The sequence below is a fragment of the Excalfactoria chinensis genome, chromosome 10, assembly GCF_039878825.1.
Source record: "Excalfactoria chinensis isolate bCotChi1 chromosome 10, bCotChi1.hap2, whole genome shotgun sequence".
Lineage (NCBI taxonomy): Eukaryota > Metazoa > Chordata > Aves > Galliformes > Phasianidae > Excalfactoria > Excalfactoria chinensis.
Window position 1 is genome coordinate 11,213,203 of NC_092834.1, and position 22,270 is coordinate 11,235,472.

At 47.9% G+C, this 22,270-nt stretch overlaps 1 protein-coding gene across 5 annotated transcripts in view; it reads right to left on the minus strand.

Moving 5' to 3' along the window:
- Window positions 1-20,466, minus strand: part of ATOSA (atos homolog A) — a 40,953-nt gene extending 20,487 nt beyond the window's left edge. The window contains exons 1-2 of one of the 5 annotated variants that reach the window (XM_072345087.1): window positions 20,301-20,441; window positions 14,508-14,702 (exon numbers count right to left, since the gene is read on the minus strand). In XM_072345087.1, the coding sequence (XP_072201188.1) occupies window positions 14,508-14,511 (4 nt within the window). In that variant the 5' untranslated portion in view covers window positions 14,512-14,702; window positions 20,301-20,441. Of the gene's footprint in view, window positions 1-2,433; window positions 2,648-9,240; window positions 9,662-11,022; window positions 11,136-14,507; window positions 14,703-20,300 lie in introns of those variants that run through there. The other 4 variants (XM_072345085.1, XM_072345086.1, XM_072345083.1 and 1 more) reach the window with 4 other exon arrangements.
- Window positions 20,467-22,270: the final 1,804 nt, after the last annotated feature.

Below are 22,270 nucleotides of genomic sequence, written 5' to 3' on the forward strand. Positions count from 1 at the left end.
GGCAGGGATTCAACAGACTTCTATAAAGGAAATGAAACACAATGTAAACATTTGACTAATAGCTTCTCTTCTGGAATTAGAAACACCTACGGATGCTTCAGTTAACTAATCCTATGTTGTGCTCTACTTCAAAGAATGCTGCGCTTGAACCTCCAAAAATCCATCATATTCTGGATGTTGTGTCTACAGGCTTCAAGCCTGTAATTACCTCTGAAGTCACAGAGCTCAGAGGCCTTGCAATATGAAGGGTTTGAGTATAATTCAAGCTATCAAGAGTCAAAACCATGAGCCAGGCTATGCCGTTCATGAAACGAGCCATTAGCTAAATTGGCTTAAATTCAAGAAAATGCAATGAACTGGTGACTCACCTGATCTTAGGAATGCTCTATAGACCCCCCAGCACTGACTCCAGGTGCAGCAGTGCAGTACTTCATGGCATTTCTGCTGCCTCTTTACATTTCCCAGAGCATTGAGCTGAATCATGACCTGCTCACTGCAACACCTCAGCAGCAGGCAGTAAATAGTAGCACAGAACACTAAATTAGGACTGATGTTCAGTGGAGTAAACTGGAAGCTATACAAGTGCTGGACCTACTTAGTCCTGCATAGAAGAATGGAAAACAAGTCACTGCCTTGTGATCTTACAACCATTTACAATCAAGAAAAAATAAAAAGAAACAAAACATCACCTTCTAACAGGTAATTTTAAAGAACAAGATATGACTACATGGCAGCTGATGAAGCCACTACAGAGCCACACAAATGGATGAGCACCACCAGACATCTCTCCCCATCACTGCACTGCCCATCTGCTGTGGGCATTCTACCTCAGAACTAACCCAGAGCCAGCAGCACAGCACATGAAGTCAATGAAAAGACATCAGGCTTAGAATCAGGCTAGATAAGAAGTACAGTTGACGTGACTGCCTTCACTAAGACCTATTCAGGGTCAAACTGTTCAACAAGTACAGAAGAAAAGGAGTTTAATTCATTTTAAGCTGAAACTCTCGGCAGCAGTCTCAGAAACCACTCCCTTGGAGAGCACAGAAGGCAGGCTGCCGAACTGCTCTGGGTGTTCCCATCCCACTTCCTGTGCCTTGGCTGACATCCTATTCTGCCATCACCACACTGCTCTCTGAGTCACTGCTCTTCCCAACTGTAGCCTTCTATTTTTACCTAGCAACATCAGGTTAACCTGCTACTTTTGACTCGCTGGCATTCCACCAAACCAAACTCCAGCTCCAACGTTAGAACGCTGCTCAGGGAAACTGACTTTATTTTCACTTAACTGGGAAAAGAAGGGGAACGCTTAAGAACAAATGATGTAAGCCAAATCGTTTCTCACTCCACAAGGAAATGACAAACAGAGAAGCAGAGCAATCGTTATGATTTCATGGTCTGTATTTATTTAATGGAAGACTATACCTGAAAACAGGCAGCTAGTTTCAAACTCAGTTCCAACCCTCCCATTCACTGAGCTGCAAGAAAAGTTCCCTATTCCACAATACAGCTGCTCCACTGTATCCTAACACAGGTAAATCTGCTGATCCCAGAGCTAGCACTCTACAGAAGGAGTTACAAAAGATGCTGCTTGTGCTAACACGCTATAACCAGTCAGGTACTGAAAGAGGACTTTTGCCTCAATAATGCACTTAATTAAACACACATCAATTTGTGTCTTCCTTTACATTTGGATTTCCTTGGTTAAATGCAATACACACACAAAAAAAATGCACAAATGAAACAAATGTGTACACCAGACTACATCATTGTATTAGAACAAACAAATTTGGCTTGATTATAGCAAAAATAAATGGTTAAAATTGTTCTGTTTCAAGGTCCCACTTGGTTCACAGGAGTTGGGGGTGCACAGCTGAGCCCCAGGCAAACATCTGGCTCCACCAGCAGCATGTACCTGCAGCCCCCAGGTGGGCTGGGAACCAGAAGAGCTGGGAACAAAGCAGCACATCACCCCGGGACTGCAAACAGAGCCTCCTTAAGCTTATGGGAGATGCAAAAGCTTATTCTTTAGGTTTATTCCAGAAAGCAAGCGATCATTCTTATATTTGAGTATGGATTTTCCTGTATGAGATTTCTAGATCTACATTGAAACATCTTTTCAGCCTCCTTCACTAACTGGTTCCAATGGAGCCTTCCTGGAAGGACAAGGCCTCATCCCACAGCAGGTCTTCCCTCAGTGGGGGCTGTGCAGAGATGAGGAAGGCAGTGAGGAGGCTTCACTACTCTAACTTGCTAATTCGAGAGCTGACTTGGCTGCAGCAGCACATACAGACCGAAGGCTTCCATCAACTTGCTCAATCTGCAGCTAGCTGTGAATACCACACTGCTGCTGCCCCACAACTGCTGCTTTCTTTTCAATGGAAGCCTAACAATTCACAATGAAAAAGCACACGTATTTTTGGCTGCACTCACCTCTTTGTGCAGGCGTAACACTCATACAGCAGTCGCAGCAATTCAGTACCAGGAGGTCTGACTCCAGTTGGACGCCACCGCATCCCTCCATTAAACAGGTCGGCAGCAGCTCTGCATTAAGTTCTGGCTGTGACTGAATTCTTATAATATATAAATAAAAATGGATGCCAGAAATTTTATGTGAGACCTTAAGCACAATACAGTTCAGCACCGCAGACAGAAGTTTCCTCTTTAATTTGTTTAACAATCGAGCTTGACAATGATTCAACTATTTGCAGACTTCTGCAATATTTTATGCAGAGATTGGTCTGAAGATGTAAAGCAACAATTTGTGGTAATAAATCAGGCTCAGATCTGTCTTAAAAAAAGAAAAGAGCAACACCAGAGTGTTGCTTAAAGTAGGTATTTCAGTGCTTATAAGAGCTGCCTGAGCAGCCCTCTACTTAAACCACGTGTTTGTACCCCGTGCTGCCTGGGTTCCCTCTGCAGTTCATTGCTCTGTCCCTTTACATCTTTACAATATATGCCAGTGTCATTGGGAACAGCATGCACAACAATATAGACATGCCAAAAAAAGCTTTTTTTGTTTTAAATCAGGGTTTCCCACGAACACTAAATGTTAATGCCTTTGAGGTATTTCAGGCTTTATCTCATCACCTTAGATAATTACGGTACTTAGAAACTTTGACAATGTAATTTCAAGTGTTCTTGTGCTTATTTCACTGCTAACACCGATAAAATAGCATTTCTTTTCTGAGGAGGAATGTAAAGAGCCTTCAGTTCTCAAAGACAGAGTGAGTGATTCTGAAGAGTCATTAAGGAGCTGAACAGACCTGGAGTGGGAGCACGCAGAAAAGTCCTCACAGTGAATGCCAGCTGCATGGTGTGCGAGCACAGGTCCCACTTTGTTTCATTAACACCTGCTATTTCACCACAGACAAAAGCACCACAGAAATAAGCTGGTGTTTTTCTTCTTTAAGGTTACTGCAAGGAAAAGAACCGTTATGACACGTGACGTGTGCTTCAGATCATAGCCAGGCCTCTTGAAAACAAACCAGAGCAAATTTGGAAAACGCAACGTGAAATCCAAACACCCAACGCTGACTCATTTTGGGTGGAATCAACAGGGATACCACAGCTGCAAGAGCCAGGGGAATCCCTCTGAACAGTGAGCCACACCATGGGAAACCAGCACCCAACACTCGGCCCACAAAGCAAAGATAAGGGAACAGTTTCCCAAGAGTACCAAGAAACCTCCTGCATGTTGAGCATCTCTCAAAGTTAACTACCGGTACCTGCTTTTAACACATACAACAACTCCTCAGCTTACTGAGGCACGTCTCAAAAAGCAAAGCAGTGAGCCAGAGGAGGATGTGGGACAGGGAGGAGGAGAGAAATTAGTTACTTTGGAGAAAAAAAACAACGCTGATGACCTAGTCCAATTTTCTGGTTAACGCAGTCAGCTCTATTAAAATGCTATTACAAGCTGAGGCCTCCCATGTGCACCATTAGTATGTCAGCTCTTCAGGGGCACGAGCTCTGATCCTCACCCAAACGGGTTGCTGCTGGTGTTACCACCAGCATTGTAAGTGCACAAGAGATGCTCCCAGCACAGCCAGGCTTTCCTCACACACACAAACACACACTCCTTGGAAAGTATCCTTTTAGGAAGAGGACCCACCTGAGCACTGCTACTTCACCAACATACCCCTGTCTGCCTAGCAAACATGGGCGCCTGCTGACCCTCTCCCCACTGTTCAGGCAGCGCACGACAGCCTGAGGGCTGGCTCCCAGAAGCACCACCCAGACCCCACAGCCTTCTGACAACCCCAGACATTCATCTGAAAGCTAAAATTAACACAGCTAGAGCAAGAATAGCAGCGCTGCACTCATAACACATCCGTCCAAAACAGCCATCCCTCCACGAGGGCAGAGGCAAGCCATGGGCCAGCCGGCCCCGTGGGCTCTGACCTCGCTTCACCCATAGCCCAGCCCTGCTCCCTGTTGCACGTGGGTCTGTAACGCCCCATAATGCCTATTCTTAGAACATACTTTCCAGAGAATCTCAGGGACAGGGTTCAGCCTTTCTCCACCCCTTTCAGAGCCACCCCACCACAGGAGTACTCAGCTCCTCAGGTCACAGCACTGTTGTGCCAGCAGAGATTCAGCCCTGGTCTGCACACCCAAAGCCAGGTGACCTGCAAGCCAAGGCACAGAGCAATGAATCACAAGGAAAGGAAAACAGTGTGCTAAAAATAGCAAAGCAGGCAGTGTATGGAGAATAAATGTTTTTATCCAGCTGAGGCCCAAGGTCCTCCACCAGTTCTCCTGTATTTTGTGCAAAACAATTCACAGAAGCAAAGAGATGAAGAAATAAAAGCAAGCTTAGATCCTCCCCGATGACTTACAAATTACATTCAATCAACAGTACACAACCAGGGAGAAAGCGCCGAGTTTGAAACCAGCAGAAAGTATACTAACTTATAAATTAAGCACTCAAACTTCAAACAGAAGATGCCAAAAGTACTTTTTCTTTTAGGGGAAATTGCCCCAAGTTGCCTGCAGTTCAGAAATGCTGAAGAGTCACTGTCAGCTACACACCAGCAACGTGAAGGCTCTGCCCACCCATCCCTCCATCAGACACAAATGCTTGCAGGTGCTCCAGCTGAGCATCAGACCAAAAAAGTCCCATAAGCAGCACCGACCCCAAGTATACAATGGTCGCTTTTCCTGATGTGCAGAAAGGGATCTCCCTGGATCTTGCTGCACCTGGTCTGCGTCTCCAGTGCATGGATTTAACAGCAGGGTACAAGCCCTGGAGTTCCTCAGGCAGGAGCTCAGTGCAGTGCAAGGGGACAAAGCTGGAAGCTGAGGCTCTGGCTGGGCACAGCCTGTGGGAGCAGCCTCAGTGCCAGCACAGCTCCTGCTCCAGGCAGCACCAGCAGGGCCCACCCTTCCCATGGGACCCACCACTGGAAACAAGCATGCAGAAGACAGTGAAAAGATTACGCCTCACCAGCAGCCAGCCCGAAGAGGAAGGTACGCCTGGCTGGTGCCTCACAGGAAATAGTATTTTCCTGTTGTCTTTTTTGATTCTCAGTACACCTCGTTGTGTTCTTCTGCTGAAATCTTTCTATGTAACAAGCAAATTACTAAAAAGAAAAAAAACAACAAAGATTTTCCATGGCTTGCCAACATTCCTGTTGTCTCCCACTCACTGTAGCAGTAAACCTTTGGTGCCAATTAGCCTGACATTAGCTTTGAGTCCATCAATTACCTGAGCTTCCCACCCTCCCACGTTAACCCACAGATGGGAAGTACACACTGCAAAGCAATGCTGAGATCAGTTTATCTATCTCATCAGTATCGCCCTTTGTTTCCTTACAAGCCTCTCTTGGAAGCCATTGATTTCCTTGTTGGATACTTGCAGAAGATCCAAGGCGAGGACAGCCTTTTTGCTCCACATTTGTACAATACATAGCAAAACAGAGCTCTGGTACCTGAACGGGACTCTTAATTTCTATCACAAGTGCTAATCAGCAGGTCAGAATTCCAGGAATTTGCTTCCTTTCTCTCTAGAAGCAATACTGTGGCTGAAGAATTATTAGATCCATCAAGGTAAGCAACCAGCAACAGAAAAAACTCTGGCAATACTTGAGTATACCCAGTCTTGGTATGCTCGTACATAAAGGACTTTCTTCACTCTATAAAGAAGACACTGGCACAAAGTAAGACCTGCAGCCAGAAATGTATCTCGGAAAGAACAGCAGCTGAAGAAATTGTTCTCAAGAGCACTGATAAAGCAGACTTACAACGGGTTGTTTATCCTTTATGAGAAATGACTCACATTCAGGAGTATTCCCAGACCCTGGCCATGGCCTTCCCAGGGGAACAGACTAAAACCTGCTTCAGAAGCACTTTCCTGCAGTGGTCTCAGTGCCGTGAAGATTAGACTCAACTAATGCCTTTTCAGGGGTCCTGACCTAATGAGAGATCATCAGCTTTCTAGTTCAAGTCCAACCACAGCAGATACAGCAATTGCACAGCAGTTCTGCTAGAACACATAGGAAAGTTAACACTTGGGATCCTTCCAGCACGCTGCTCCCAGCAGTCAGACACAAGAAGAGCATGGGCAAAGGAAAGCTGTAGCAATGTTTCTTCAGAATGCTCGCCTAGTCCTTCAGCTTTCAGTTTTGCCCCACAGAAGGAGCAGAGAAGGTCGTACCTCATGCAGTGGCCAGCAGAGCTTCCAGCTCCACTACAGCCACGGACAAAAAGCCACATCCATCCCACGAGCTACATGCCTATCTTGCTTCTCTGAACCACACCAAAAACCTCCTCTTCCTCCACACTTTTCCCTTTGCAGCACTCTCCCAATAGCAACAGGTGATTTTCAGGTTAGAAGAGAAGGATTCAGGTGGATCGGTTCAGATTATCAGCTTTCACATTTAAATGGATGCTTTAACTGACAGGCCTCTTAAAATGCACAGCACTTCAATGCTTTTCAGAAAGATCTTAAAAGAACCCAAAGACTCAGTGTCTCCAGGAATTCATATCCACGTTCTCCTAGTTTATGTTTTCTCCTCCAGCTGCTCCGTTCTGCCTTTTACATTTATTTTAAGGCCATAAAACCAACAAGTCACCTTCAGCTCCAAAAACTTTGCTGAAACTGGAAAAAAAAAGTGTTAGTTGCCATGGGAACAGCAAGGAGTCACTGGGTCAGGATGCAGAGAACTTCTCTGCTCTGCCTGATCATTTGCATCAGAAGTTCAGCCATCTGTTATTAACAATTTAACAACAGTCTCGCTTGTTATCGCGCTGCCTGCTATTTAAGTTTGCAGAATCCATCGCCCCACCTTCAGCCCTTTTGTAAACTTCTAATGAATGTGAAAATTCAACTGAGAGCTCAGTTTTCCTCCAGGTAGAGCAAGCACCATTAACAGACTTTGCCTGCTGGTCAATATTCTCTTTTCTCACCAAGGAAAAGGCATACGGCTTATGCAGACAGCACCCTCTGGAGAGGAAAGCTGCTGCTTCCAAAGACATCAATTTGGAAAGACAGTAGATGGCTGAGCCACAAGATATGCCGTATCCCTCCCATTAAAGCACATCACACTTCTATTCTTGAGTTCCACACCATCACTTGATCATCTATATCCCATCTTCCCAGATGAAACGACGTTTTAAGTTTTACTCCAGAGTATGAACAGTGTAGACTCAGCAGTGCATTACAAGCAAGGAAATATTGCCTTGTATCCCCAAAGAGGATCTGAAATATATTCATCTGCTATTTCTATGCACTACAAAAACAAAACCTTGGTTGTCATACTTGCAAGCTCACCATTTGGTACATGAAATCTTTTGCTCTGACCTCAGTATCTTCATTCAGATCCGTTACTGACTGAGTGCTGGGACAGCTGGCCAGGCTGGCTGCTCTTCGCTCATCCTGCTCTCACAAGAAGGTGGGAAGCTACAAAACACTGCCAAAAAGGGACAACATGACTGCTTCCCAAAACTACTCAAGAGAAAAAAACAAAATCAGTATTACCAGGAACATCTAACAGGCCATTGGCAGAAAGCCCCTGTCTGTCACTTAACAAGAAAGTGCTGCATTATATATACATTCTGCTTACAGGTACAGCCAGTAAAGGTCAGACCCCTGAAATTACAAAGCGATGGGGAAAAAGAAGGGTATTTATGTGGTAATACGGAAAGAGCATCGCAGAACATCACAAGACCGAATCACACATCTGCATAACAACACAATATTTTCCATCTGGTCTTTCACTTGGATGACACGCACACTACCAGCCTGCTATATGCATGGGCAATTTCACCATAGCAATAACTGCAGCAGAGAGCCATGGCTAAGATGCCTCCTCTGACTTTACTGAGATGGGGGATTTGGTAGATAACACTACACATGCATAGGACAGGTTGAGTATAATGCAAAGACTTAGAAACTCATGTGATACTGCATCAAAACAAGAAAACAGACCTTCCTTACATCTGGTTCCAAAGAGGAAGATGCAGTCAAACAGTCCAGAGTGTACAGAAAGGTTTTTTTCTTTTGTCATGCTCAAGAAACGTATCCATCAGAGATGCTCAGCTTCACACGGGAGTGCTCCATGAATTACACCCAGGGCAGCTCTCTGACTATCCAACCCCGTCAGCTCCACAGATTTGGTTCTAGTCCAGGAAGCTACCCAAACACGGATGGCACATTTAAGCCCAAGATAAATACAGGCACCCTGAGGAAGAATTGTTAGGCACAGTTCAGTCTACATGCGAGGCACTCACTAATGCTGATGAGCTGCTTTTTTTTTTCCCCTCCCCAGAATACCTGTAAAACAAGAAAGTGAGAAACCAAACCAAACCGTGCAAATGCACTGCTAATAACAAGGCTTTAAAAGAACGTTTATGAGGAAAAGAGATAGAAACGCTCAAGAATTCAAGAATTTTATTTGAATGGACAGCACACAAACCATGGGATACGAAGAACACGGGCTGAGCAGGAGCTGGTACCCTCAGAACTTTATTAGCACCATCGAGTCAGAGCAAAGTTGCACCTACTAGCCTAAATCTTGAGCAGCGCTGCTGCTGGAACAGAACTGGCTGCAGGGGTACTTAACAAAAACAGCGACCAAAAACCCACATGCAAGAGGAAAAAAAAACAAAAGAGGGCTCGTTAGAAATGTGCTCAGGTGAGGAATTTAGATTGTGAATCCAATTATTTCGTCTGAAATACAGAAAAAGACAAAACAAGAAACCCACAGGAAACCATTTCCACAACATGTAAAATCTGACCTGCAGAACTGCCGTTCCTTTCTGCAGTCATCTTCTCTTCTTGCCTTTTCACTTCATCTCACAGCTCTCTTTGATGTTACAACCTGCTCGCTGCCATCTCGGCGGCGGGTAATGTATCTGGAGGAGCTCTGTCAGAACACGTCTGACCACCCCAAATCCTCCCCCTAGCTAGCGGGGCTGCCTTCAGCCTCAGGAGTGTCTTTCAGTACTTGCAGTCCAGGTTACTCAGAGCACGGGGTGGAGGGAAAGAAGCAAGGCCAGCAGGCCAAAGGCAGGCACTGCTTCTTCATCAGAAAGGCAATAAGCTTGCAAAGGACAAAGATGAAACAGACGATGAAGCAGCACGAAGCTCCTCAGGTAGCTTTTCCAAGGTTATTAACCTTCACCTACAAGGCCTGCCCTTAAGTGGTTAAACAGTAACCTGCAAAAGTAAAAAAGTTACAAAGAGACAATATACACTTCTCATCTGAAAAATGTCTGGGAGAGCAGCCAAGCCCGTAAAATTGTTTTTAAGCTTTATTTAGCAGGATAACCAGGAACGGTACAGCTGTGCAGGAGACTGCTCTGTTTAAAATGGACACCAGAGCCTGCAACTGAACCCTGAGTGCACAAAGAGAAGGTTTTGGTAGCTTTAGAACTGGTTACACAGCACAGCTCAGCTACCAACACAACCAAGTCATGCTATGGAGGGAGCTTTAATGGTCTTCTGATAACCCAAAGAACTAAAGGCCACAAAGCACCAAAATGGAAAAGCTTATCAGAACGCTGCAGGTTTCCCTCCCCCTCTCCTAAAATATGATAATTTTCTACAAAGGTGCAAACCAGCACACATTAAATCAGCACATTGAAAACACAAAATTATGCAACAACAGTGAAATTTCCCCTCGTCCTCTCCAAAACTCCTCGCTAGTACTTAGGGCAACATCTGAGAGATCCAAAACCACATTCCCACACACGCCACCTGAGCCTCCTGTCCTGTGCCAGGAGAGGAACACCTGAGCTCAGGGGCTGCTGGACAGCCCTCGCTCCTGGGTGGGAATGCAGGCACACACTGAGCCCCAGCGGCACCAGCATCCCCAGAGGCAATTGCAATATAAAGGAATGGCTCGCTCTCGATTTTGCATTGGATTCAATATGTTATTGAATTACCTTTCCCCATAGCCTAGAGTCGAGAAGCCAGTAAACAGCTAACTAAAAAATATATGTTCTTAGTTGCCCCCAACGCTGACATATCTGCATCAGCTTCATTCGCCCCCAGACAACCAAGCAGTGGCAGAGGACCGATAAGGCTTTCATGCATTGTTTCCAGCAGAAAACACCGCAAGTTTCCTCCTGCTGGAGGAGAGAAAAAAGGACGTGACCTCCGTGGCAGGGCAGAGCAGGGCAGGAACCCAGCCGGGCCGCTCCGGGCAGGGGGTGGCTCGGTCCCCCAACAAGGAAGCGGCAGCTACAGCTGGCAAGCCGAGCGCAACCGAAAGCAGGCCCGGCACCGGCCGCCTGGCTTCGCCGCTCCAAACGCTCCCCTCGCGTTGCGGGCGGCGTAGCGCCGCTGCCGCAGCACCGACGGCGGCCCGCCGAGCCGCCGGCTTCCCAGCCGTCCCTTCCTTCCGACCGAAGCCCTCGGCGGGCTCCCGCACAAAGCTGGCGGGGTGAACTTTTCGCAGGCGGTCCCGCAGCCGGAGCGGGCGCACACGGAGCCACCGCCGGCACGGCGCCCGCCCGCCCCGCACGCACGGCCCCGCAGCCCGCCCGCAGAGCCGAGCCCCGGCGCTCCGTACACACCTGGGCCGCGCGGCGCTCTGTCCATACCGGCCGCCAGCCGCCGCGGGGGCGCGCAGCGGGGCGCGCGGCCGGCGGGCAGAGTAGGGGCGCGCATAGCAACAGCGACGGGAGCGGATTGGCCCCGGTCGCGCCGGCCCCCTGGCAGCGGGCGGCTCCTCCGCCTCTCGGCCGCGGAGTGCGGGGGGAGGAAGGATGAAAGCACAAAGCGCGGACGCGGCGCGGGGCCGGGAGCGCGCACGGCTGCGGAGGTCGCCCCCGGGGCTGCTCCGCGGGGCAGCGCGAGGCGGCGGGGCCAGGGGCAGGCCGAGCCACCGGTGCCAGCTCTCAGTCCTTTATGTGGGCCCGCTACATGTAGAAGTTACCATATGATAAAGCCCCGTTCCCCAAAAGAACACCTTGACGCGTGCCAGTCAAGTACTGGTTTGATCTATTCCACACCTTGAAGGATAGGCTCACGAGATTCATGCGGTAACAGGACAGCGACCACATGGCCAAACACAAACACACTGTGTAATAAACAGAGATACATGCAGGACTTTATCCTAAGCTGCACATTACACCATCAGAAAGGGCCTGTGCTTAGCACACCAATAATACCCTTGCCATTCTAATACTGTGCAAGATGATCGGCAATAAGCCAGATAAAAGGCCTGTGTGTTAACCCTCCCACTGCCACAAACAGGGCAATGCTCACTAAAATGGAAAAGACCTCAGCGAGAACCTCACCTCAATGCAAGCATCGGGAACAGGCAACCCCTGCATGTCACATGGCTGGGAAGCTCAGCTACACATCACATCAGCAATGTATCAATTCGAGGCACTTAGCATAGACAGAATTGTGCTAGCCCTCATGACAGAGCACCCGGCCCTCAGAGGATGCCCATTAACAGCTGGATCAGAGCTCAGCTGGGGCTCCAGCCCTCCCCATCCCACCCAGGAGGACACAAATGAATAGTCCCTGTGGCTCTGAGCATAAGGGACCTCAGGGCACTTTGTGTTCACACAGGCCCTGTCGCAGAGACAAAGCTAAAACAAAAGCACGCTCATAGCAGCCCGTCTTTTGTTTAAAACAATCCTCTTGGATTAAATTATTCATCTGCAGAATGTCACAACCTTCTCACTGCAGTGCCCAAGTGGGGACAGCCAGCCCCAAGGCCCCGCAGCACTGCCCCTGTGCCGCACAACTCAACCTCCCCAGTTTCCATTCAGCCACAGAATTCCCAAAGCACCAAGTGTTTCAGTCTGCTTTCTTTTTGGATGGATGTTGGTTCCCTCTCCACAGCCACACGCAGCCCATGGATGAGCTCCTCAGCCACTGCACCTCCTGACACTAATCCACAGCCACCACCACTCCAGTAATTCGGCCCACAGCTGCTCCCCTCAAAGGAGGCAGTGAGATGCACTGGCCTAATGCTGCTGCTGGGGGGATGGCATCAAGCACTCACACAGACAGCCCCATTTCTCCTCCTTCTCCCCCAGACACTCCATTCCTTAGAACAAAGCTCAGCTCCTGATGCTTGGAACGCAGTGAGAGCTCAGTAACATACACCATCCAGTCTTAATTTATAATCTACCTTTTCATCTGATGTTTAAATTTAATAGGTGAGAAAGACTACATCCAGCCTACAGACCACATAAAGAAGCTGACAGCAGATACTCACCGTTTCACTCTGATTTTAGAAGGGAAAAATATCAACACACATTGTAAAGCTGCTCAAAATTTCATAGGAGCAGCTTAGCTGAGGATGAGCAGAGCCAGCTTATAAAAATCATCCTACAACATTCACAGACCTGAAAGCCATAATACACCCTCTGAATGAGGACAGGATGAAAGAGCATACCGTGCCTATCAAGCATCACCACTTAACCTTTTCTAATTGATCCACCATCTTTTCTCACAGAAACTCTTTACAATCAGTAAAACTACCCATTGGAAATGATCAAAGGCAGTAGGAAAATGGCCAATTTTAATGAACTTCATCACTCAATATAAGGCACGTGTGTATTCCTGCAGTTGTACTCTGAATGCCTTCAACCTTTTCCCCTTCACCTTCCTCAGCCTTACACATGTAAATGGACTTAAGCACCCCACACTCTTGCAAACCACATCTCCAGTTTAAAACTTGGCTAGAGTTATTAATGTATTTGTCCTGTTTCAGCTTCCTCAGCTGGCAACTTGGTTATATTCATTCACCTTCTGTGAGCACACAGGTTACTAAGAAGAGCCTTCCACACCTTCCTTAATTAGAGTGCAGAAGGCATTTCCTCCCTAGCAGCTGGCAGTGAGGACTCCAGTTCTCCAGATACTTTCTGGTTCTCACAGCCTCTTCACAGCAAGCAGAATGCCTTCATCTATTTGAACAACACATGATTCAAAAGGGATAGGCTGAATTTCCCCCTCAAAATAAGGCAAAACAAAGCCACGCTTCATTAAAAGGCATCTTGAAGTGGGAAAGTCTGCATGGGAAATTTGCTTAAAGAATCTTTAAACAAAATACACAAGGGAAAAAAGGGCTTGACTTTTGAGCAGTATGAGAGCTGTTGTTAATCTCTTTGCATTTTCAGTTCATATTGATCTTTTGTCTCTATTCAGCTCCTAACAGTAGGAAACTCCCTCTCCTTTACTCCATATCATCAGAATATTTACTGAAGTTGTTCTCTTCCTGATCCATCTGTTCTCCTCCCCGTCACCCCCAATTCAAGCTACCTGATAAGAATTAAAAGCCTAACTAAAAGCTGTGATAAGAACAAACAAGTAAAAAGGATGGCTTCCTGAAGCTGTCTTGTAAATGCTCACTGTTAACATGCAGGCAAAACTGATACCTGTGACTTCACACAAGTCCTAGGGGAGAATCAACCCAACACGTCCATGTTAATGTGAAGTTATGTCAGCAATTACTCACCACAAACATTTACCTAGATGTTACCCTTAACCACCTGCGCTCCTACCAATCTGCAGCTAAAGCTTTCTACCAAACTCATTGGCCTGCTTGAAAGTAGGAGCTTGAACCAGGGTTTCAGTAAGGTTGTTGGGCCAGTGCCATGGAAGGGAGCCAAGAAGCACAATACCTGCTTGGAGAGAAAGAAGGGCTCTCACTGCTCAGCAACAGGAGCATGCTGGCCTCGGCAGCTCTTCCTGCACCTCTCCTTCCCCAACCCCAGCAATCACCATGCTGGCACACTGCCCTACCACCTCTCACAGCAGCACTGACATGCCATACAAACTAATACCTTCTTCAGCCCTTTACCTCTCTGCCCTTCCTTCACCACTATAGGTAGTGACTTGTCACTTGCACAGCAGCCTGAGAAAGGAGCTTCATTTGTTGCAGCATCAGGAACTATGAAATGTGCCCTAGAAATCCTGAAGACTTATCAGCAAGCAAAAGAAATCCCTGTGCACGTGGCACCTGTAATAGGTTACACTAGCATAAGCAGTCAGCTACATCTCACTTCAGAAGTTCACAGTCTAAAACGGGCCTACTTACCCATTGCTGATTCCACCAATCGTAATGGGAAAAAATCCCCAACTTCACAGGGTGCAGAACATGAAACAGAAGATGTGTCACATGCGCAAGCAGAGTGGCCTTACTTCAGGTGAGTTCTCCTTATTTCAAAAGGACCTTTTTATCATACCTCAGAAGAAAACCCGGCTGTGCACCTGCAGTTATATCCATCCCACCCTGCAAGGGACAAGCAGAAAAAGGAACTGCATAATGAGCATGAAGTCTTCCAAAGTCCAACTGCATCTGCTCTCACCCAGGCTTATGGACAAGCTTTATTGCCTATTCACACATGAAGTTTCTATATGCAGTGGTTCAAAGGCAACCATGCAGTTGTACATCCATCTCTTAGATATGTTAAACTTAATAATGGCTTAATTCTGCCTAACTATGAAATATAAATGACCTGGAAAGACTTAATTTACCATCACCTTGAAAGATAATACACTAGACACCCTTAATATTTAAAGCAAATAATTTGTAGTATCATATCAGGACAGAGAAAGTATTAAATCCACAGCTGCAGATAAATTAGAAGACCTAATTGACTAAAAGAGCTCCTAGTAACTGTTAAACCAGTACCAGGAACTTGTTGCTGAGTGAAAGGCTATGCCTGTTTTACCACCATGTAACAGTTGCTATTGGCAGACATTTGTCAAAACAACAAAGGAACTTTTTGTAAACAGTGAAGTACAGCAAGTTACTTCAGTAAATGTCATATAGCTGGCTTGTTCAGAAGATTGCTAATTTTAATAAGCAGTATTTCATTTGGCAACAAACTGACAACTCTCACGAGAATTTGTTTTTAAAAGTAAGCTGACATTAATAAATACATTTAGAAGCTCATAGATCTCAGGTCCCATAATGGTTTCAACACTGCCCTTAACAGGTAAAATCCCACCTGGTACACTTCAGCCTCAGCAGCTCACCTGGGAGGCCAGAGCCTCTACTTTCAATACAGAATACAGCCAGAAGGGTCAGCTGCACAGCCCAAGCCTATGGACCTGACACAAACCCCACTCTTAAGTGCCTCTCGATGTCTGGTTTATCAACAGGAGCCCCTCTGAAGGAGGCCAGTATGGACAAAACCAGCCAAGCAGAAAAAAAAGACCAACTTCTCACAAGCATGGTGTGTTTTCCCTGAGAAACAGCTGCACAGCGAAGAACTACCAATATTGAACACTGATTGAAGCACTCTTCCAAAGCACAAGCTAGTTCTGCAGCAAGGACTTGCTTCACCACTGGTACCAAGGGATATCTTGCAGAACAGTAAAGTAAGCCTTAACATAAGCAGGTATTTCACACCAAAATGTAAGGTTCTCCAATTCTACAAGTGAGTATCCCTAGATTAAATTTTTGAAGAAAATTAAGCACTTGAAAGCCAAGAATTCCTCTAAAACTAGCAGAGCACGTATTCCCACGTCATGGGCACAAGGAGAGTCATACTGAAAGAATCTAGACTCTCCCCTCAACTAAAAGGAAAAAAAGGCCAATATTCCTGTTTTTTCACCCTCACCAGCTGTGCCTGCATACTGTGTGCTACCAGGACAAATCTGTTCCCCAAGAAGATCAGAGACTTTGAGCCTCATAAGCAGAACCCGAGTGTAACGTCCTGACCACCTGTCAGCATGGTTTATTTGTTTTATCCTGAACAGTTTAGGTTTCTTTCCAAGAATAAGCTATTTCATTTTAGAGTCATCTCTATGGGAAAAGCTGGCACATACCCACCCCTTCCTGCCTCTGCTGTTGCACTGGACATGCCAGAGCACAGCACAGCCCTACAGCTTCCTCAGGGGCCAGGAAGCTGTAAGCCAGCTCAGTGCCACCACACCTGCACTCACCTGAGGCAGGTGAGCCAGGAGCGTGGCTGGAACGCTTTGGGGATGACAGTTCTTCTGAGCAGGAAGTACCTCATTTCCAGTTCATTGCTTTGTTTACTGGCTACATCGCTTCACCACTAGAAAATTTAAGTGCTTGGTGACATTTCCCAGAGAAGATGTTGTAAAATTGAAGCGTCTCTATCACAGCGCAATACAGGGATCTAAAATCCTACTCCATACTTAACACAGCCTGTAGAAATAAGTCTGCTTCTTTAAGACTGATGACCCGACCTGACCTCCTGACCTAACCACCAGCTCCACCACCCTGACCACGCAGTTCAGCTCACTGCCCTCACGCCTCACAACCTGCCCCCGTCTTCCTCCTCCCCTCGAGTCTGAGAAGAACATTCAAATCGACTTCTCAGTTTATGTTCTCTTCCAGCATTCCTTACAGATAAATGCAGAACTCCATCAAGATACATTTCCAACAAGAGGTAGCCAGCAGACCACTGTTTAATCAAAGAGCGAGCTCTTCCCATAACAATTCACCCCACAAGGCAAAGACAGTCTGCCCAGATCACTACAAACAAAGCCAGAGGCTCTGTAGCTGAGTTTGACTTGCAAAAAAGGATGGAGAAAAGGCAACCTGCAGACTGACTGCTCCTTTCTTGAATGGAGAATGCCATTTCCCTCAGTCAAGATAGTCTCGAGGAGGGAAGCGGTGCTTCAAAAAGTATGAGCCAACAGCATTTTGTTCAATTTGTAAGTGAAAAATAGAACAGCTTCTACACAAAGAAAACGTGGCAGAGGAAGAAACAAAGCAAAGTAATAAAGTAAGAAAAGACTTGAATAAGGTGATTAAAGCCTGCCTGAAGAACTGAAAGACAAACAAGCCTGACCTCCTGTAACTGATCGTTCCTGCAGGGCTGGGGGTGGTGGGGCAGCAGCAGCTCAGAGTTATGCAGTCCACAGCAAGTACTTGTTGATGTTGTGTGACATTCCCACAGTCAAATACTGCTGCACTGTAGATTCATCTAAACCACAAGATTTTTTCCAGTTGTGCACCAAGTGTACTCAGAGTACAAAACAAGCCATCTGAGTTTGGCAGTATGCTATCACCCTGACATTATGCAATGTTTTCATTAACTCCGATGGTGAAACAGTGTGTTTATACAGTTTATGAACAAAGCTGAACTGGAAGAGACTGCGAGCACTCTGCTGTGAATTCTGGTTCTGTCCTCCAAGCTCAATAAACAGGCAAAGCGACCTGAAGTCATTAGACCGAAGTTCAATAGAAGTAAGAGCACAGCTTTGTACTTAAGAAAGGAAACAGAGATCCAAACATGCAATGCAAAGCAGCTGACTCGGCAGCTGTGCTGCACAACCCAAACCGTGATGATATCATGGATCAAAGCCCGGTAAGCTGATACGTTGTTACTGCAGAAAGACAAAGAATTCCAACATCACTCTAAAAACACGGTAAAATATGAACCCTTCTTCGCATTGGCAGTGGTGAAGCCTCAGCTAAAGCAAAGTCACCATTGTATTTTAAGATGCATAATGCTTCACTTTAAGAATGACTGTAGAAAAGGTAATGCCGAGCAGCCAGCAGTAATGGAATGGAGGTATTTCCACTGCCCCAGCTGCCCTGCAGCATGTCCTGCCATGCCCTGTGCCTCCATGGTCAGAGAAAAGCCTGCACTCCCTGTGCTCTCAGAGCCAACACCACACAGCACTGCTCCCTGGGGCTGCCTTACAGCTCCTCACACCCCCTATTTCTATACGTTGCTCTCAAATACATGTTTATCACAGTAGCTTTCATGCTTTCCTTATAAAAGATAAGTTTATCTTTGGACCAGATTCCTTTGCTTCACAAAAATGACCCTTTTTCTTTCATTTCTGCTCATGCCTCCCATCTCTGTGAATGGAAATATTCTATAACACTTTCCCACTGCTAAAGATGTGGCCACAGTGTTAAGTTCCCCCTTCCCTCCCTGTACCACCCATCCCTACTGGTGATAATGAGGCTCTTATGGGCAGCACAATAGCAAAGGCCACACAGTACCTCCTCCCAACAGGCCTGCAAATTGCAGTCTCACTAGCTATAGTTTTAAGCGTAATTCTAATCACAAGAACCACACAGCTCAGCTCCAGGTGAATTCTGATACAACTAATCGTGCAAACAAACAAAAAACCAACCCAAATCACCATCAAATCTTTCCAGGTCAGCTTCTTTCCTTGTCCCCGGGCACGTGGGGCTGCAGTCCTTGCAGGGCCTCCAAGGCCCACAGGAAGGCATGCACCGCAGGAGGATCGCTCTGCCTCCTTCTGCCCTCTGCTATTAATTCACCACGAGTGGAAGCAGGTGACTGCACACTTGACTGCCTGTATCCTGCACTGCAGCTGCTATGCAGAACGCAGCACGTGTGAACACTTGCATGATTCTGTGGCTCCATGAGCTGCGTGTGGCACTGAGGAAGCACTGCCAAAGCCCTCTGTGCAGGCTATGGCCCAGTGGCAGCAGCACAGCCCAGCTGCAGGCAGTTACTGGGAGAGCTGGAGGAGCCAGTGCTTGCAGGAAGCTTCCAAAAGGAAGGAAAAACAAACCACAGCGACTTGCTGCCTTTGTAATTTTGCTTCCCTCTACACCAGATTGGTTAAAAAAGGCACCATACAGCAACTAAGATTGTTTTCACTGCTTTAACATTTTCTGCCTTAAAAATAAATAAGTAAATCAAAGGTCGTCCAGAGGTTCTGGATTGCTGGAGCAGAACATTTTCTAGCTGGGATTTTATCTGATTTTGAAGTTTTTCCCATCTTGACAAAAGAGAGTTTGCAAACTTCAGTGTTTGATTTAAAACCCAACGAGATCCTGAGCAGAGCCTGCTTTGCTGCAGTCAGTCACGTGAAGGCAAGCAATTAGGAAACAAAAGCAAAGAGAAAAGCCTCTTTCAACGCCCTCGCTATTTAAATCACTGTAATGTCCGCAATACATTGAAGATCAGCTCTGTACCATACACGTGCTCTTGTCACAGCATATAATTATTACATCTTATACATACATCAAATCCACCTGACAGTGGTCACTCGCACAGTGTCTCTATTAGCAAACGTGTCATTAACAAACCTGATTAAGACAGGTGCGTCACGTAAGCATTAGCATTTAAGAGACAGATATCTGAGCTATATTGTTTCTCAGAACACCGAAGCAATTCTAACACAAAACCCAGCAGGCAAACAATAGGATCATCAAAATTACACAGGGCTTTATTTTAATTAACGCTCACACGGCGAGCACTCACAAATATTCATTTTTTTTTCATTTAATCTCGTTTTATCTAACAGGAATCAATAGCAGCGCTGGTGCAGTCCAAAATAGCAGCCATGCCCTATTTCTAACTCTAGGGGCACCAGCAGCTGTTGAAGCACCGCAAGGAGCCGAATTGCCATAAACACCCATGCAGACGGCAGGCAGGCTATTTTGCTGTCCGACCAGATGTCAGCGAGCGACGCAAGGTCAGCGAGCAAGAGACTGCGGAACAAACAGTACTTCAGTGCGCTTGTTATGCTGCATCTGCTTCGGAAACGGAGCTCAGGCAGCTGTCAGCCCCAGACCAACCACCCCGATCCCAGTGCCGGTCGTCCTCAGGGCATTTGGGGGGGGGACCCTTCGCCCACTGCATGCCCGTACAGGCGCTGCCAGCCACTCGCTTTACCTTGTCCGGCTGCCGCTCAGCGCTGCGGCTGTGTCCGACAAGCGGACCGCACCACCCCAGGCACTGCCGGGCCAGGCAGCCCCTCAGCCCGGGGGAGCCGAACGGGGGGCCGGGCTGCTTCCCATGCACCGAACGGGGCAGGAGGAGACGAAGACGCCGAACGGCGACACCGAAACAAAGCAGCGAGTTGCTCCTGTTTCCACAGACAAACACACAACGTTACATCACGACAAAGCGTTTACCTCGTTCTGGCTTCATTTTCCCCGCTTCCTCGGAGCTCCGAGACGAGCCCGCACGTCGGTGCCGTTCCTTTGTACGAGAGCGGCGGACGGTCCGGGCGCACCAGGGGTGCGTGGGGCCCCGCCGGCAGCCGGTCCCGGATCTCGTTGCGCCGCGTTGGGCTGAGCCGAGCCGGGCCCGCCTCCCGCCTGGTGTCCTGCCGTGACACGGCGCCGGGAGGGCTATTTATAGCCGCCGGGAGGGAGCCCGCAAAGCGCAGCCCCGCTTCCCGCCCCGGCCGAGCGCTCTGAGTCACGGCGCAGAGCCGGGCACCGCCACCGCGCGGATCCCGGCCGCCCCCGGACCCTCAGCGAGCGAACGGCGGCAGGAGGCTGCGCGCTCCCCACACGCCCTGCCCCGCCGCCCGCGGGCCGAGCCCCATGGCCGCGGCCCCCGCCCCGCCTCCGCCTGCCCTCCTCCTCCTCCTCCTCCTCCTCCTCCTCCTCCTCCTCCGCCCGCCCCGCGGGGCACAACCATCACAGCCCGCCCGGCACAGCGGGGAGAATCGTCTCTCCCGGCCGCGGGCAGAGGCGGCGCGGCGGCCGCGCGGCGAACCCCGTCCCGCCCCACGCGGCGCTCATCCCGCCCGGGCCGGGCCGTGCCCCGCCGCCCGGATCACGTGCCCCGCGGCAGCCAATCGGCCGCGCCCACTTCCGCCCGCCGAGCCGCCCGGTTGCCGTGGCGACGTGGCGCCGGCTCGGGCCGCTGCGGGCTGAGCGCTCTGCTGGGCCGCGGGGCGATGGGCGCTCGGAAAGCCGCCCTGCAGCTCGGCCGGGATTCGGAGGGTGGAGGCACCGGGAGCAGCGTAACCGCTCCTTGTCGCACAGATCGGCCGGTGTAAAACATACAGAGCACTGAACGTTTCAGAACAACTCGACTCTATTGGATTCGTGTAAACTGTGCCTGTTTCCCACACAGTTATCAGATGGGCATCGTTATACGGGGCGGATAATCTGCCCTACAAACATCTGTCCTTCTAGTCACAGCCTGACAGACACAGAGCAGTGTGTGAGTGCAGCCATGTGTGAGAGCTGCTCACCTGCTCTGCAATTAGAGGCCGGGAGCTCAGCCCAGATGCAGTATAATTGCAAAAGTGGCAATCCAGAATGAGCAAAGGAGGCCTTGCACTGAGCAATATAGTGTGAATAAACGTACGTGTGAAGCTGAGCATGACTACCCAGGGCATGGTTCAGCCACCTGTCAGATCGTCCCGCTGCTGATGGCCGTCTGAAGGAAAGCCCACATCCTTCAGCCACCCGCTGTTGCTGTATAACACTGCGGATGGGTTTGTAGCCTGTACTAATGTTGGCTTTACAATCAAAATCAAATCTATCTTCCTACTGCTTAAACACAGCCACGGCTCTTAACGCTGTTCTGCGTCACATAGGTTTTAATTTTTAATCATTTTTAAAGTCTCAATCTCTCTTTGGCTTTTTTTTTCAAATTATTATTATCTTATTCTTTTGTAACAAATCACCACACAAACATACCCCGCTTCTGAGAAAGCACTTCCCCCAAGCACTTTCCCCGCTGTGTTTTCTTAACTAATGGGCCAAATATTAAGCACAGTTTCCCGTTTATTCAGCATTCAGGCCAATTGGAAACGTAGGTGCCAGCCTGAAAACCTCTTATCACAAGGAGGATATAATCCTAAGGGATATGACCAGAGTAGGGCGGCTGTGATATGCGTGCTCCTAATGTACGTGGCTGTGTAGGAGATTTCAGGGTCAGCTTCTCCTGCTGACTCAGATAATTTCTGGACCCACCGAGGAAAGGATATGTTTCAGATCCATGCTTTGGGTCCAGACAAAGAAAGGCTCTTTCCCTTTTGATCACACAGACATTTAACAGAACTGAAACAAACAGGAAAACAACAAAAGACACCACAGATAGAAAAATGAGACTGACTGGAAGGGTTGAATCACACAATAGT